Source organism: Alosa pseudoharengus, unplaced genomic scaffold (assembly GCF_046254945.1).
Source record: "Alosa pseudoharengus isolate Yale_2024_CS ecotype anadromous, Long Island Sound unplaced genomic scaffold, YU_APseudo_1.1 YU_APseudo_1.1_scf_13, whole genome shotgun sequence".
Classification (NCBI taxonomy): domain Eukaryota; kingdom Metazoa; phylum Chordata; class Actinopteri; order Clupeiformes; family Clupeidae; genus Alosa; species Alosa pseudoharengus.
This window is the reverse complement of record NW_027468598.1, coordinates 36,934,766-36,949,765: the sequence shown is the minus strand read 5'-3', so window position 1 is coordinate 36,949,765 and position 15,000 is coordinate 36,934,766. Positions and strand designations below refer to the sequence as shown.

The window sequence follows — 15,000 nt, the reverse complement described above, 5'->3', positions numbered from 1 at the left end:
CTACATGTAGCAGTGCACTCTGGGAAAGGAATCCTCATTCTCCTACATGCAGCAGTGCAATCTGGGAAAGCAAGCCTCATTCTCCTACATGCAGCAGTGCACTCTGGGAAAGGAAGCCTCATCCTCCTACATGCAACAGTGCACTCTGGGAAAGGAAGCCGCATCCTCCTACATGCAGCAGCGTACTCTACGAGCTCCTACCTGTCTGACAAATAAACTGTGCTCCTTAGAACGCATGAATATCAGATAGAGACAAGAGCAGTGAGGACACACACACACACACATACCTTTGAGAGAGAGAATGTGTGTGTGTGTGTGTCTGTGTGTGTGTGTGTGTGTGTGTGTGTGTAGAGTTCTGCAGTAAACAGAATGCAGTTCTCATCAGTATTCTACACCACAGATTAGGGCTATACAGATGAGAGGAAGAGAGAGAGAGAGAGAGAGAGAGAAAAATGGAGAGAGAGAAAGTGAGAGAGAGAATGGGGGACTCTAAGGTTGAGGGTTTAAAACGTCTTCCCCAACAGTCTCCACTCCATTTTCTTCATCTCTCCCTCTCTCTCTCTCTCTCTCTCTCTCCCTCACTGAGTACAGTTACAGCCAGTGGGCTTGATAAGCAGTTTTTGTTCATGAACAGCTCTCTCTCTCTCCCCTCAGCTCTCTCTCTCTCTCTCTCCCCTCAGCTCTCTATCTCTCCCCTCAGCTTTCTCTCTCTCTCTCTCCCCTCAGCTCTCTCTCTCTCCCCTCAGCTCTCTCTCTCTCTCTCTCTCCCCTCAGCTCTCTCTCTCTCCCCTCAGCTCTCTCTCTCTCTCTCTCCCCTCAGCTCTCTCTCTCTCCCCTCAGCTTTCTCTCTCTCTCTCTCCCCTCAGCTCTCTCTCTCTCCCCTCAGCTCTCTCTCTCTCTCTCTCTCCCCTCAGCTCTCTCTCTCTCCCCTCAGCTCTCTCTCTCTCTCTCTCCCCTCAGCTTTCTCCCCTCAACTCTCTCCCCTCAGCTTATGCCTCTTTGTTAAAAGCGTGGAGATTATCTAGAGGTTCACAACTGGACACATTTTGTTTCTAATACACTTGTGAGAATCCAAAGGGGCTCAGGTTAGTGATGTTGTAGTGAACTCTGGGGTGACTGGCATCAGTTAGGGATGCTGTAGTAGATAGAAAGATAGATAGATACTTTATTGATCCCCTGGGGAAATTCAAGATAGTGAACTCTGGGGTGAGTGGGTTTGGTGATGTTAGGTGAACTGTGTGACCTTTCCAAGGGGTTAGCATCAGAGCCAGTGGGTAGCTGGAGAGCCTGAAAGCACCACACACACACACACACACACCTGCACACACACACATATATGCACACCTACAGATACACACACACACACACACACACACACACACACACACACACACATACACATACCTCATAGATTCCTCCGAAGAGAGACATAAACTTGCTGAGAAGAGCTGCACAAAGTGACGCAATATGTACAAACGGCCCCTTCAAGATAAACACACACACACACACACACACACACATACACAGAAAGACAGAATAAAAACTGTTTAGACTTTATAAAAGCACTTTGCACTGATGACATTGATGATATCAATGAAAAAACTGCAAGCAGCAATGAGGGGGCCAAGCAGACAAGCTGGAGTTGCCATGTCAACTCAATGCTGTTACATCAGACATATGGCCATAAGCAGTCAAAGCAAGTTTCATGTCTAGCAACCAAAGATTGCCCGAGATATACGGTCACTTCCTGTTTGCCGATTTCGATTAACTGTTGAGGTTGAACGGTTTTAGATATGGCTACAAAAAGCACAACATTTGTGAGGCTTGGTCTGAAGATCATTTGTGTCAGATTTCATGATTGGACAAAATTTGTGCCCTTGAAAATGTTTTAGTGTTTTTGATGGATTGCAATATGGCGGCCGGATTGATTAGGTTGACATCAATAGTTGCCATGTTTCGGACTTAGGACCCCTTACAGTATCAACAGACACCACTTGAAAGTTTTAATTTCAAACACATCAACAGTTACAGGCCAAAATGCATTTTTGCTAATTGCAGCGCCCCCTAGAGGTCAAAGGTCACCAAATTCTTTGAGCCTCATCCCATAAAAATAAAAAGGTTGCTGAGATATAAGCTCACTTCCTGTTGCTGAGATATAAGCTCACTTCCTCTTTGCCATTGATGTTGATTGGCTGTGATGGGCAAACACTTATATGCAATGGGATAACTTTTGTGAGGTTTGGTCTTAAGATCAAGTGTGTCAAGTTTGGTGTCGATCGGACAAAATGTGTGACCTGTGAAAAATTTGTTTCACTTTTGATAAAAAAACGTGAAAAAACCATCCTGGCGGAACTTGACTTAGTCCAAGGACTCTAAATCAGGTCAATGGGCCAAAAGTTACATGCGTGAACGCATGTCCAACTTTGACCTGTTGGTGGCGCCAAAGCGTTTGAGGTGCTGACATGAAACTTGGTGAAATGAATCATGGGACTGTCCCCAATCAGTGTGCCAAATTTCACAACTTTTTACCAGAAGGTTCTATGGGCTGCCATAGATTCCCATGGCGGAAGCGTAATAATAGGAATGCATAGAAACACAATGGGTGCCTAATTAGTGAAACACACACAGCACTCAGTGTACACACAGTGAAGTGAAGCACACACTAATCCCGGCGCAGTGAGCTGCCTGCATCAACAGCGGCGCTCGGGGAGCAGTGAGGGGTTAGGTGCCTTGCTCAAGTGCACTTCAGCCGTGCCTACTGGTCGGGGTTCAAACTGGCAACCCTCTGGTTACAGGTCCGAAGTGCTAACCAGTAGGCCACTGCTGCGTGTGTGTGTACTGTGTGTGTGTGTGTGTGTGTGTGTGTGTGTGTGTGTGTGTGTGTGTGTGTGTGTGTGTGTGTGTGTGTGTGTGTGTGTGTGTGTGTGTGTGTGTGTGTGTGTGTGTGTGTACCTCCTTCCCCAGAGGCATACCACTGCCCAGTGCACAGGTGAGGCCGATGACTTTGGCCACAAAGGTCTTGAGGGTCAGATACTCCTTCAACACCACCCCCCTCAGAATGGTCTTCATCTCTGGGATACCCGACCCTGGAAACCACATGCAAGGGGCTTAGTGTGTGTGTGTGTGTGTGTGTGTATGTGTGTATGTATGCATGTGTTAGTGTTGTCACGATACCAAAATGTATGTTTCGATACCGATACCAAGTCAAGAATTTCGATACTTCTCTTCGATACTTTTTAAAAAATGTATTTGATTTGGGGGCCCCCACCACCTTGACGTCATCAGTAATATTGGTAACACTTTATAATAACTACACACAATTCTTCATTTATTAAGCCTTTGTTACTTATTAGTTAATGTTTTGTTCATCATTAGTAATTTCTAATTTATCATCAGTAAAGCATTTGTTCACACAGTTAAAAATAGTTTGTTCATAGTAAATAAGCCTATATCTAAAATATGTTTATACATTATTGTTAATACTTAATAAATGATGCAATAATATATTTTTGATTAAGTAATATTTCCATTATTTGATTGTTGTGAAGTGGTTGTTTCATTACTTCATCATGTACTTACAAACATATTTTATGGATAGGCTTATTTACTACAAATGCTTTACTGATGATAAATCATGTATGAACAAGAAATTACTAATGATGAACAAACCATTAACTAATAAGTAACAAAGGCTTAATAAATTATGAATTGTGTGTAGTTATTATAAAGTGTTACCGTAATATTGAATATACTGTAGTGTGATCATTCACACCAGTGGCCATCCTAGATTCTGCTTGACTCTCTCCACACACACACAGAAATGTTTCTATTTCATATTTTTAAAAATTCATATAAAGTGTATTTAGTTAATGATGTATATGTTATAATCTGCATAATTACTAGTAGCTAAACATATTTAGTAATTTGAATACTTCATATTGAGTTTTAAACTATTACACTTAGGCATATCTTTAATGTGGTGTGTAGGTCTAATTGAGTGCACATTGATGATATGTAGGTGTAATTGACCGATCCCAAGCCACGCCCCCTTTTAATATGTCACAATGAGGACTTCGGAGGACCTCGGTCAACCTCGGTCAATTTTGAATTTTCTAGTGTCCATTCTGTATGACAATACGCCGGTTATGCGAATGCTATAATGCTTCTTTTGCGAGTAGTTTAAGTAACTAAATAACTAAAGAGCTCAAAAAGGTTCAAAGATAAGCCTGGGATACTTGTAGAAGTGACATCCGATATCCTGACCGTGTGAAACGTTAACACACATAGCATAGGCCTAACTTTGCATAACTTTGGATAGCTACTTTTCAGTAAAGAAATCTGAGTGTGTACGAAAATGTTGCCTTTATTTGTGTTCATAACTACACACAAAAACATAACTAAATCTGGTTTCCACTGATGAAACAACAACATAAGCCTACGCAAAAAATTATACCTACCTTGCAGGAACTGAACTCGCACATTCATACGAAAGACGCGCAAAAGGCTACACCTTCAATCACGTATCGCCTTACACACAACAAGAATAAGCCTACTTTCAGCTTTGCTACCTTGCCATGTTTAACTTGGGATAGAAGACTGTTCACAGAAATAAGCTAATGATCATTTTTTCAACAAACGCAATAATAGGCTACTGCATGGCTGAACGAGAGATACGTCTTCTAAAGATCGAATCGTGCAAATTCAAAACTATGCCTTGCTATATAGGCTATGCAGTCTCGAAATCGCCAATATTAGACCTAGGCTACTACATCGCCTATGTTTAAATTAATTATAGCATAAGCGGGCACTGATGAAGTCTAGTGCAAGACAAATCACGTCTGCAAACATATCATGCGTGATATGGGTTTGAACTCGGAGTGGTTTCTTTTCAATACACTTGTATCATGTTTATTTGAACTCGTCCTTCTAAAGCAGCCATTCAAAATAATAAGTAGGCTATCGGCCTACCGAAGAGAAGCTATCTCTCCACTCCAACATGAGCTGCTTAACAGGCTAGTCACTCTCCTAAGTTGCGTGGGAACTTGGATCTGCAGCACTTGGTCCCGTCTTATTAATCCTCGAAATATGGTTAGATTTTTTTATGGACACGTCGACACCATATTTTTGCACAGACCTGTTTATTGAATCAGAGTCACATCTGCAGCAAATACGGTAAACTACCTGCTCGTGATAACGTGCTAATTGTTTATCCCCAGTTAACATGCATCCCTTAAGATCCACGACACCGGATTGGTTTGTCCTCAATTGTCACTTCAAGAAATACTTGAGCGTAATTAGCCTTCAGTCTCACGGTTTTAGGCTAGTGAATACAAGTTGCGGATAGTGCATAAGGATAGTATGTGGATGCAATTCATTATGTTTCCTATGTCATTAGATAAAACACATCTTTCTGGGTTCACAGAAGAGATTGTCCTGCAATGTTCATTCATGAGTTTTGTGAGCACTACTGACAGACGTGACCTGAGCTAGCAGGATAGTTAGCAAGGACCTCTCTCCAGATGTAAAAGTTTGCCATAGTTGCGTAGCCTATTTCTAAATTACATTACCCAAATAGTAGGCCTAAATGACCTAAATCCCACAGCCTGGGTAAGTTAGCAACACAAACTTCAAGTGAGTAAATCAACTTGATATTAGCCTATTATTATGTGTTACCATAGCATCAGTTAAACTAGCAGCCATGTCTCGCTGTTTAAGGTGTGTGAGGAGAAAAGAGTAAGACACACAGCCACCGGCTAGAGGAAGAGGCACCAGAAGCCTTGCATACACGCATATTACTTCAAAAGAACACGGTCATTCTTAAAAGTATCGATACTAATAAAATTAGGTATCGTGACATTTTTAATTGCAGGGTATTGCGATACTTTTGTAGTATCGGTGCACTGTGCAACACTAATGGAGTGTGTGTGTGTGTGTGTGTGTGTGTGTGTGTGTAGTGCTGGGCGGTATGACCAAAAATGTATATCACAGTATTTTTCAAAATTCTTACGGTTTCACGGTATATGACGGTATTTTTTTCCCATGCATAATCAGATGTTCACAGCATTTTCTACAAGTTGGGAGAGGAATTGCTGCAGTACATTGAGTAAGGATGGTAATGCAGTTTTGCATGGCCCCAGAAAATGATGCTGTTTACAAAGAGCCACTCATGATTCTAATGAAGAATCTAATCAGAATGCAAAGACAATTGCAGTCAAAATACAGAACTTTTACTGTGCAAATTTCACAAACATTTTGTATAAAACTAATACAAAAAGTAGTGCAACTTGCAATAATTATACTTTTTTTAAGGGACCGTTCGTTATTTATAAACGGGATCACCGGAGGGATTTTGAGTGCTTCGATCAAAAGTTCCCCTGCCTGCAATATTATTTTCAACGACCCTCCAGCAGCATTTTCAGAAATGACATGACCCTCCCCGGCCAATTGTCGATGTCTTCCGCCCACGCTCTTACGCGCTATGCTATGATATCACATTAACATTTGCTACCGTCCCAAAATCAACCTCTGCTTTCTGATCTTACACATCACACTTCACCAAGATGGTGGCCATTTCAGTAGATTTACTCCCTAACATTGTTGTGGAAACACAATAAGCATGGAAACTAAATGCACACTTCCTGCAACTGCATTAGCCTACTTGAAAAGTTACTCCTCTAGTAAGTATTCACATGAAATAAAACAATAAAGCATTGAGACCATTCAACAAAGCACACTGGGTAATAACAAATTCAACACATGAACTTGTTGCTATGGACTCGTCTCTAGGTTTCCTCAGTCATTGTAAAGCTGCCGAAGCTGAACATTATCCAAAACTCAATTTCTCAGACGAGCGTCAATTTGGGAGCTTGCTACTTCCTTCTCAAATGACTTGAAAAGGCCGTTTGCACAATTTCACAAATAATCACAGGGACCGAAAAATACCTAACATGCCAACTTTTTCCGGGTTTATCATTTTAACGTTTCCCTGCTGTCTTGCCGTTTTAATATTTTCCCGTAGAATATCCCATATTACTGTAATACTCATAACATTAGTCCTGCATTCTGGCCTGTCTCTGTGTTGTCCTGTTGTTACCCCTTGCCCTTCCAGTGAAACATATGTATTCAAATCATCGTTTTGCTTGCTTGAATGCGAACTCAGAGTGATGTTAACCTAGGCCTATTTAAGTTAACGACGTGGTTGTCGTGAGAGCAAGATTCATTAGCGCTTGCGGTGTTCGGCCGTAGGCTATGCCTACGTGCGCACCTGCCAGGCTACTCAGCTAGACAAAGAATTCCCCCTGTATATTCACTCCAAGTTGGCCTACCATAACTTACCAACTACACTGTAGACCATAAACTGGCTATTTATATGACCAAATGTATTTGTTCAAATTTATGAAGCAGAATTACGCACTGCTACTTGGAACGTAGGCCTAACACATTTTTGTTGGCAGGAGAGAGAATGACAGCGATTAACAAATTGCACTTGTTGCTGGTTACCAATAAATACTATATATCTTTTTGCAAACAACAAAAACAGAAAGGATGGAGACAGCAAAGCTAGAGATGGGCAGGAACAAGGTCAATTGGTAGAAATGCTTGTCAAAACGTTAGGAGCTGGATGTGTGGATGAATGAAGCACATATGCTTTGTGTTAATCATGCACACTAAAAAGTTAGGCTACACGGTAAATTACAAGTAGGCCTAAACCAAAGTTAAATGTAGCTTTTTTAGGGCTGGATAAAGTTGACCAAATGGATATAGGCTGTTAGGCGTGAATAAAGTAGGCTACTTTGTTGCTCCAACCCTTCCAACCAGGGGGTCGTTTCTAGAAAAGTTAGCAACGACGTTGCTCAACCACCATGGTACGACGCAACATGCGACCAAACAACGACACTGTTACACCTGTTTCCAGAAAGCATCGTACCTGTGTCGCAATTCGCTACCTCCGACGTTCGAACACCATAGTTCCAACAACGTTGTTGATGATGCAGCGATACATATCATTGGTGGAAACAGTGGCAACGTGTAATACCCCACCCCCTAGAAATGTTCTGTCACGGCCTATGTGGACACTTTTCTAATCTAAACCGAGTGATTAATGCTGGCATTGTCATTGCCATCAGCCAAAACCTAAACCTATTGCAAGCATATAAAACAGTTAATTTAAGCAGACCAATATGAGTCATTATTTGTGTCAAATATCTATGTTGGAAAAAATATATAGCCTGGACAAATGTCTGGGTATCCCATAGCATATCAACTGTCTCGTGGCTTAACGGCAGCGCGTCAGTGCACTGAGCGCTTGGCCGGAGTTCGCGTCCTATGTCTTCTTTTCATCTCTGACTAAGAGTAGGCCTACGAGACACAACAATAGGTTTTGACCATACATATTGTAACAAACTGTAAGATTGTCTCAAAATGGTCTTTATTGGTTACGCACCAAAAACACGAACGTCATAAAACAGGCAACACAAGGGAGGTCAATTAAACAAGCACGATACACAAACAGGGTAGTCACATACAATACACGGGGTAAACACATGAGGTACAACACAAAGAAAGACCATACCAGCTAACACATACACAACAAGGCAAACGCCACTACTCATACTACAACCAACATCAACATTATACACACACACACGCACAGCATTATGGGAGTACAGTCATACAGCTAGGCTCAGATCATTACAATATGTATATGTATCTACATCGAGAGACCATAGGTAGGCCTACAATACATCAGTCAAAAACAATTGAATGTCACACTAGTTCACCTGCAGGTAGCGAGAAGCAAGAGGACAATCTCACATCATAAGAAAATCGAACCTACAACGTTGGGATAATAAGTCATCTGCTTTAGCCACTACACTATTTAACACTGCTGTTTTATGAGTCTGGGAAGTTTATAATACTAAAAGCAAGGCAATACTTTAATTAACATAAATAGCAAGAATGAGCCAAGTAGGGGAGCAGTGTCTTAATCAAAATTAAGCTACAGGATAGATCAATCATTGAGTCATGAGATAAACATCCACTTCGCAAATTTTGGTTAGGCGGTTGTGATTTTTGGTTAGGCGCTCCGGACACCAACAGGAACTACCAAGGAACGACACAAGTGCGACTGCCTAGGGGCAGTAGTTCAAACGACCAAACTTTGCGTCCTTGTTTGCGATTGAGAGTTCGAACTACCCTTTCTAGAAACACAAAATTCAAGAACGATGGAGCGTACTACCAAGGTTGCGACGCAAGTTAGCAAACGATGCTTTCTAGAAACGACCCCCTGGGTAGGAATTTCACGACGGCCATGGCCGTCGTAGCTCCTTGCGTTGGCCGTGACGCCCCTTTGAAAATCAGAGGTTTACAGGCCACGGTGGCCTTGGTGCCCCCTTCTTTAAATATTCTGCTTTGCGTCCTACTAATAGCGATATATATTTAGCCTATGGCCAGTCAAAATAATTTTAGCATTCACAGCGCAAATTACGCAGTGGAGAAAGTGACAGCGCAAGAAAGAAAGTGTGTCCAAATTAACCCATTATTCTCAGTTGAACTACTCGCGAAGTAGCCTAGTCATCACACAGACATCACAAGTATCACATGAAAGAGCTTTTTCTCAGCTTTTAAATGATGTTCGCCGCTAATTGCTGTGGTGAACGGTTCGCGAGAAAAGTAAATAATATCATTCAATTTAATCATAAATTCTACTGAAGGTTTTGCGTCCATCTCCCTACCCATTCATCTCGGTGTAATACTTCACGAACCCTTCCTTTAACATATGACAAACCATATATCAGAATAAACAACAGACCTTACCGAAAAGGTGTAAAGCAGTCCCCTGTACAGTTAGCCGTTCCAGACTAATCCCGTTTTGAATTTGCAGTAAATTTCAACGTACATGGATGTCTCCAAATTTGGGATTTAAGTTTTACACTATGTTTAAATTGTTCCACATTTCATAACGGGCCAAATACAAAATAAATATTACAAATGTCGCCTAGATATCGGTAAATCAGAGGACAGCTGACTATAAGAGTTTGTGAAAGTAGCCTTAATGATCACAAAATGCTAAGCATGCATGTAGGCTATTTGACTTTCTTAAAGCTGAGCTGTGCTTAAATTGTTCAATACATGATTTCATAATAGGCCAAATATAAAATAAATGTTAAATATAGCCTAGATATCTGAAAATATTAGATGATCAGATGATTTACAGTTATATGTAATATGTCATGTTTTATGTTTTTGTAATGTTTCATACAGTGATGCAGGTCTACTGCAGTAAATACAACTTTGATCATTTTTATAGCATACTACTGTATAGTTAACTTTGGCCTTGGTGCCCTGACATGTGGCCTTTGTGCCCCCCACCAAATATGCCCAACTGAAGGCCAAGTGGCCTTGCCCCTAAAATGGTGAAATTCCAAGCCTGCTTCCAACGTTAATGGGGACGAATGTTGACATTTTCCGTATTTTGCGTGAGAAACCCGGGAAATCTCCCTTATTTTCATTGTTCAATGTTGACAGAGCTATGGAACGAAAGAGAACGTTATATGGCGACAGAAATCAACAATCAAACAAGCCACTTTGATTTTTTGCTGTTTTCATTAATACAAAAGATGGGTGACCCTCCCTCCTAGACAAAAAAAGTTAGGTGACCCTCCCCTCAACAAAGAATAAAAAGACATGACCCTCCCCTATTTTCCTCCGGTGACCCCGTTTATAAATAACGAACGGTCCCTAAATTATACAATTTAAAATAAAACCTCTCTGCTAATATGCTTACTCTGTCAAATAGGCCTATCAGAAAATGCCTTATTGTTATTGTGTGGCTTACATGACGTTAGTGGTAGGCTAACGTTAACTTCATGTGGATGTGGATGTCTTGTTAGCCTGCCATGAGCTTCGGTTCGGTTCGCTAGGCAAAACATTAACAAAGTTCGTTTTGGTTCACTGATGACAGTCAGGATCATTTCTAACTAGCCAGCTAGTATTGCTCAGTGCATGTCTATAACATGCTTTACTTGCTACCTGGATAATTTCAGCGAATATTCTTAAGGTGAGATTAATGATAAGAACATTAAACTTCACTGTGTTCGGTGGGTTGCTAACGAACATCACCTACTAGCCAGCTAGTTAGTGGGTTTGATCCAGCAAGCCCACTATTGTTCTTCTTAAGATTACTTATATCTTCTTATTCACCCACTTTTTGGCCGAACTACTGCTCCTAGACCGTTTGAGCTATCGACGCGGTTCGAACTCCAAATATTCAGGCCCGAACCGGTGTAACTTGCTTGTTGCTTTCGTGTCGCTGGCCCTTGTCGTTTTCGCGGTAAACTTTGCCCGCACTTCAGTCACATTGTCTTTTAAGAAAATGCAGTCCTTTTTTCGGTTCCAGCAGCCAACAACCTCAGAACTGACCCTTCAGGCCTCTCAGGAGGCGCTGGCCTTTAACCGCAGCCAGAAGAGAGTCAGCAGAAATGTGATTGCCTTTAAAAAATCTGACTTCTTAAAAAATCTTAAACTGGCTGCATTACGTGATTATTTCTGAGATTCTGATACGTTTTTAACCATGACCTATACACAGTTCTGGTTTGAAAATGTATCTCTTAAAATAATCACTTTATGCAGTCAGCTTAAGATGGCTTACTAGCAACTAACTAATTACCCTAGCAACAACCTAGAAACCACCCCTGTAATGTCAACCTAGCGACCACCATAGCAACCATGTTATTTATGCGTTTTAGCTTATTGGATGTTGCGTTAACCCATTTACTCCTAAAATGCCTGCTAAAAACGCCTATAGAATCCTATGGCAATCTAGACTAAATAACCTTATTTCCTGAGGGTTTTCAGAAAACATACTAAAAATTGTCAACGTCTACCAAAATTTAATATCTAAGCCTCTGTAGCACCTAGAAACATGAAATAAAAAGCATGCTGCGCTACACAGCATCCAGCGGGAGGGTCAATGTTGCGCTACGCAGCATCCATCGGGAGGGTCAATGTTGCGTCATGCAGCATCCAGCGCGAATGGGTTAATGCAGATAACTTTTGATCCGTGTGCTCGATTTTCATAAATGAGGTACCGTTGGAATCCTTGGATGAGGCCGAGTTCCATGCCACTGATCAAACCCACTCTTGCAGTTCCTCGGAACCGCAATTCTACAAAACAATCTCAATAGAATTTTCGTGACGGTAAATCCCTTTCAATGCAGTAGCCTATCCCTTAACGTTTTTTCTTAACTAAAGAAACAATTTAAGGTATTCTGTGCAAACCCCCTACCTAAGGAGAAATTAAGCCTTAAGGGTCATACTTCAGGGGAAAAACTTAAGGGGCCCTATCATGACATTCTAAAGTGCATCGTCACTCGTCAAATTCAAATTTAGTAGGATGTCCAGTTCACATTGGGAGGGGTTTCGTTATCAAACGTGGAGCGCATGGCGCAACAAGGTGTTCCTAGGTTTTTTAATCAGTCATATGTGTGTGTTTGGGGCGTATCTGTCATTCCCTTTAACGGCGCAATGCGCGATATGTCAAATAAATGCATCGGTATTTTGGCATTCAACGGCGCATTTGAAGGAGGCTGCTTGCGAGACCGTATGGAATAGTCATTCTTAAACCATGCTTTACTAAAACCTAGCATAGCCTTCACGCATTTGCACTCGTCTATTATTTGAACTCATTGGCAAAGTGAAACTAACTTCACCAAGGAGTCAGTCAACGACAAGACAGTTATATGCAGTTACTTTCACTATTGACTGACAATGGGTTACCACCGAAAACATAGGCTGGAAAAAGCTACACTTACCCAAATATTGCTCAAATGACTGAATAATAGGGCTGTAACGATACACCAACCTCACGATTCGGTTTGTATCACGATTTTTGACCCACGGTTCGATATGAATCTCGATTTTTTATTTATTTATTTATTTTTTTTGGGGGGGGGCATTTTATTAAATAACATTTTAATAGCCTCCCTTAGAACACCAGAGGATTACAATATAATATATCTTTTATTTTATATCCTGATATAAAAATATTTTTCTGAATGACTGATATTTATGACGGCACACTTTATGCAGATTAGCCTATAGCCTAGGCCTACTATTTTTTTATTACAACTCTACCTCTTTAATTCAGCTGTCTGGTTGAAGCCTGGAAATATTGTAAACAAAGTAGCATATAGCTTAGCCTATCATAGTCTACTGATTGGACTGTTCAGTTTCCCCATGTGTGTTTAAGTTTCAAGGTAATACTTGTTCTCCTTGGGACAGGCCCTTTTGGGAAACGTTGGTATTGAGATGATCAGTCAACTTCAATGCAAGAGTTTTAAACAAATATGTGCAGCATGCTAATGATGCTAATAGTAATTTAGCTAGTCGTCTATGTGTCCTTGCTTTCACGATTGTGAATGTTTTATTTAAGTCGCGCATGTTCATTGAGCAGGAGAGGGAGGGAGAGTGAGAGGGAGGGAGCGCGAGAGAGAGCGGGGCAAGGAGAGGGGGTTTACTTCTACTGTTTGGTAAAGTTGCACACATAGTCTACAATGAAAGCAAGGTGAGGTATGAAATTATTATTTATTTATATATTTATTTGTTTTTGGACAACGTAGGCTACCGATAAGTTAAGCGGGAGTTGTGAAACACTAGAAAGGGTGTGTCGCAATTCTGCCTTTTCACACCGCGACACAGTATCGTGGATATGAATGTCGCGATTTCGGTTTGGAATCGTAAATCGTTACAGCCCTACTGAATAAAACAACATTTATCCTGCAGAGGAGTTGCTTATAATCTCGTGACAGTGCGTCTTCAGCTGTCCTCCATACATGTCTCTCGCCTCTCCCCTAATCACTTTTAACCGTCATTATCAATTTGCAAATGATGGTGAATAACTACTCATCATGAGATGTACAGTATTTCGTAATATCTTTATTCTAATTATGTTTCCCATTGTAATCGTGCAATTTGTAATGCTTTGCATGGGTGTGCGTTCATGAATGATAGAATGTTGCATGCACCTGCCAATATGACTGTTGACATGCGCTCTTAAAATATTATATGAACAACTCGCCATTGACTTCTGACCAGGTTTAGGTGGTGTATGATAGCGATTTTTAGACAACGCGCTAGGCCCCTCCCTAGTCAAGTCAAGTCAAGTCAAGTTTATTTATATAGCGCATTTCATACACAGAGGTCATTCAATGTGCTTTACATAAACAAAACAAAACAATAATAACAAATAAAAGCATAGAAGGGCAATATAGTCAAAGAATAGTTAAAAGGTAAAGATCATAATAAAAAGAAAACATAAAACACAAGGTAAAATCATTTAAAAATTAAGAATAATTAGTAAGGCAAAAGTAGTAAAAAAAGTAATAAAAGACAAGGTAGAATAATTGTCAAGGCAGATTCAGAATTTGTAACTTGGCACAGTTAGCAAAAAGCATCTGAGAACAGTTTGGTCTTAAGTCTAGATTTAAAACTGGCTACAGTTGGGGCCTTTTTGATGTCATCCGAAAGTTGGTTCCACAGCTGAGCCGCATAGCAGCTAAAAGCTGCTTCACCATGTTTAGTTCTAACTGTAGGTTTTACTAGCAGGTTTTTCATCTGGGACCTGAGAGGACGAGAAGGTGTGTACTGCTGAAGCATGTCTGACAAGTATTTAGGTCCTGCTCCATTTACTGATTTATAAACAAGCAATAGTGCTTTAAAGTAAATTCTGTGACTTACTGGAAGCCAGTGCAAGGACTTAAGAATTGGAGTAATGTGGTCAGTTCTTTTAGTTTTTGTTAGAATCCTAGCTGCTGCATTTTGTATCACCTGAAGCTGTTTAATAGTCTTTTTAGGAAGGCCTGTGAACAGTCCATTGCAGTAATCAACCCTGCTGGAGATAAATGCATGAATGAGTTTTTCTAAGTCATGTTTTGACATCAGCCCTCTGAGTTTGGCAGTGTTGTAATGTAACGGAGTACAAATACTTCGTTACTGTACCTA

The 15,000-nt window shown here is 40.8% G+C and overlaps 1 protein-coding gene across 2 annotated transcripts in view; it reads right to left on the bottom strand.

Moving 5' to 3' along the window:
• Positions 1–15,000, bottom strand: part of LOC143122154 (chloride channel protein 2-like) — a 113,853-nt gene that overhangs the window by 49,792 nt on the left and 49,061 nt on the right. For both annotated transcript variants that reach the window (XM_076282981.1, XM_076282982.1), the window contains exons 5-6: positions 2,953–3,086; positions 1,405–1,482 (exon numbers count right to left, since the gene is read on the bottom strand). In XM_076282981.1, the coding sequence (XP_076139096.1) occupies positions 1,405–1,482; positions 2,953–3,086 (212 nt within the window). The remainder of the gene's footprint in view (positions 1–1,404; positions 1,483–2,952; positions 3,087–15,000) is intronic.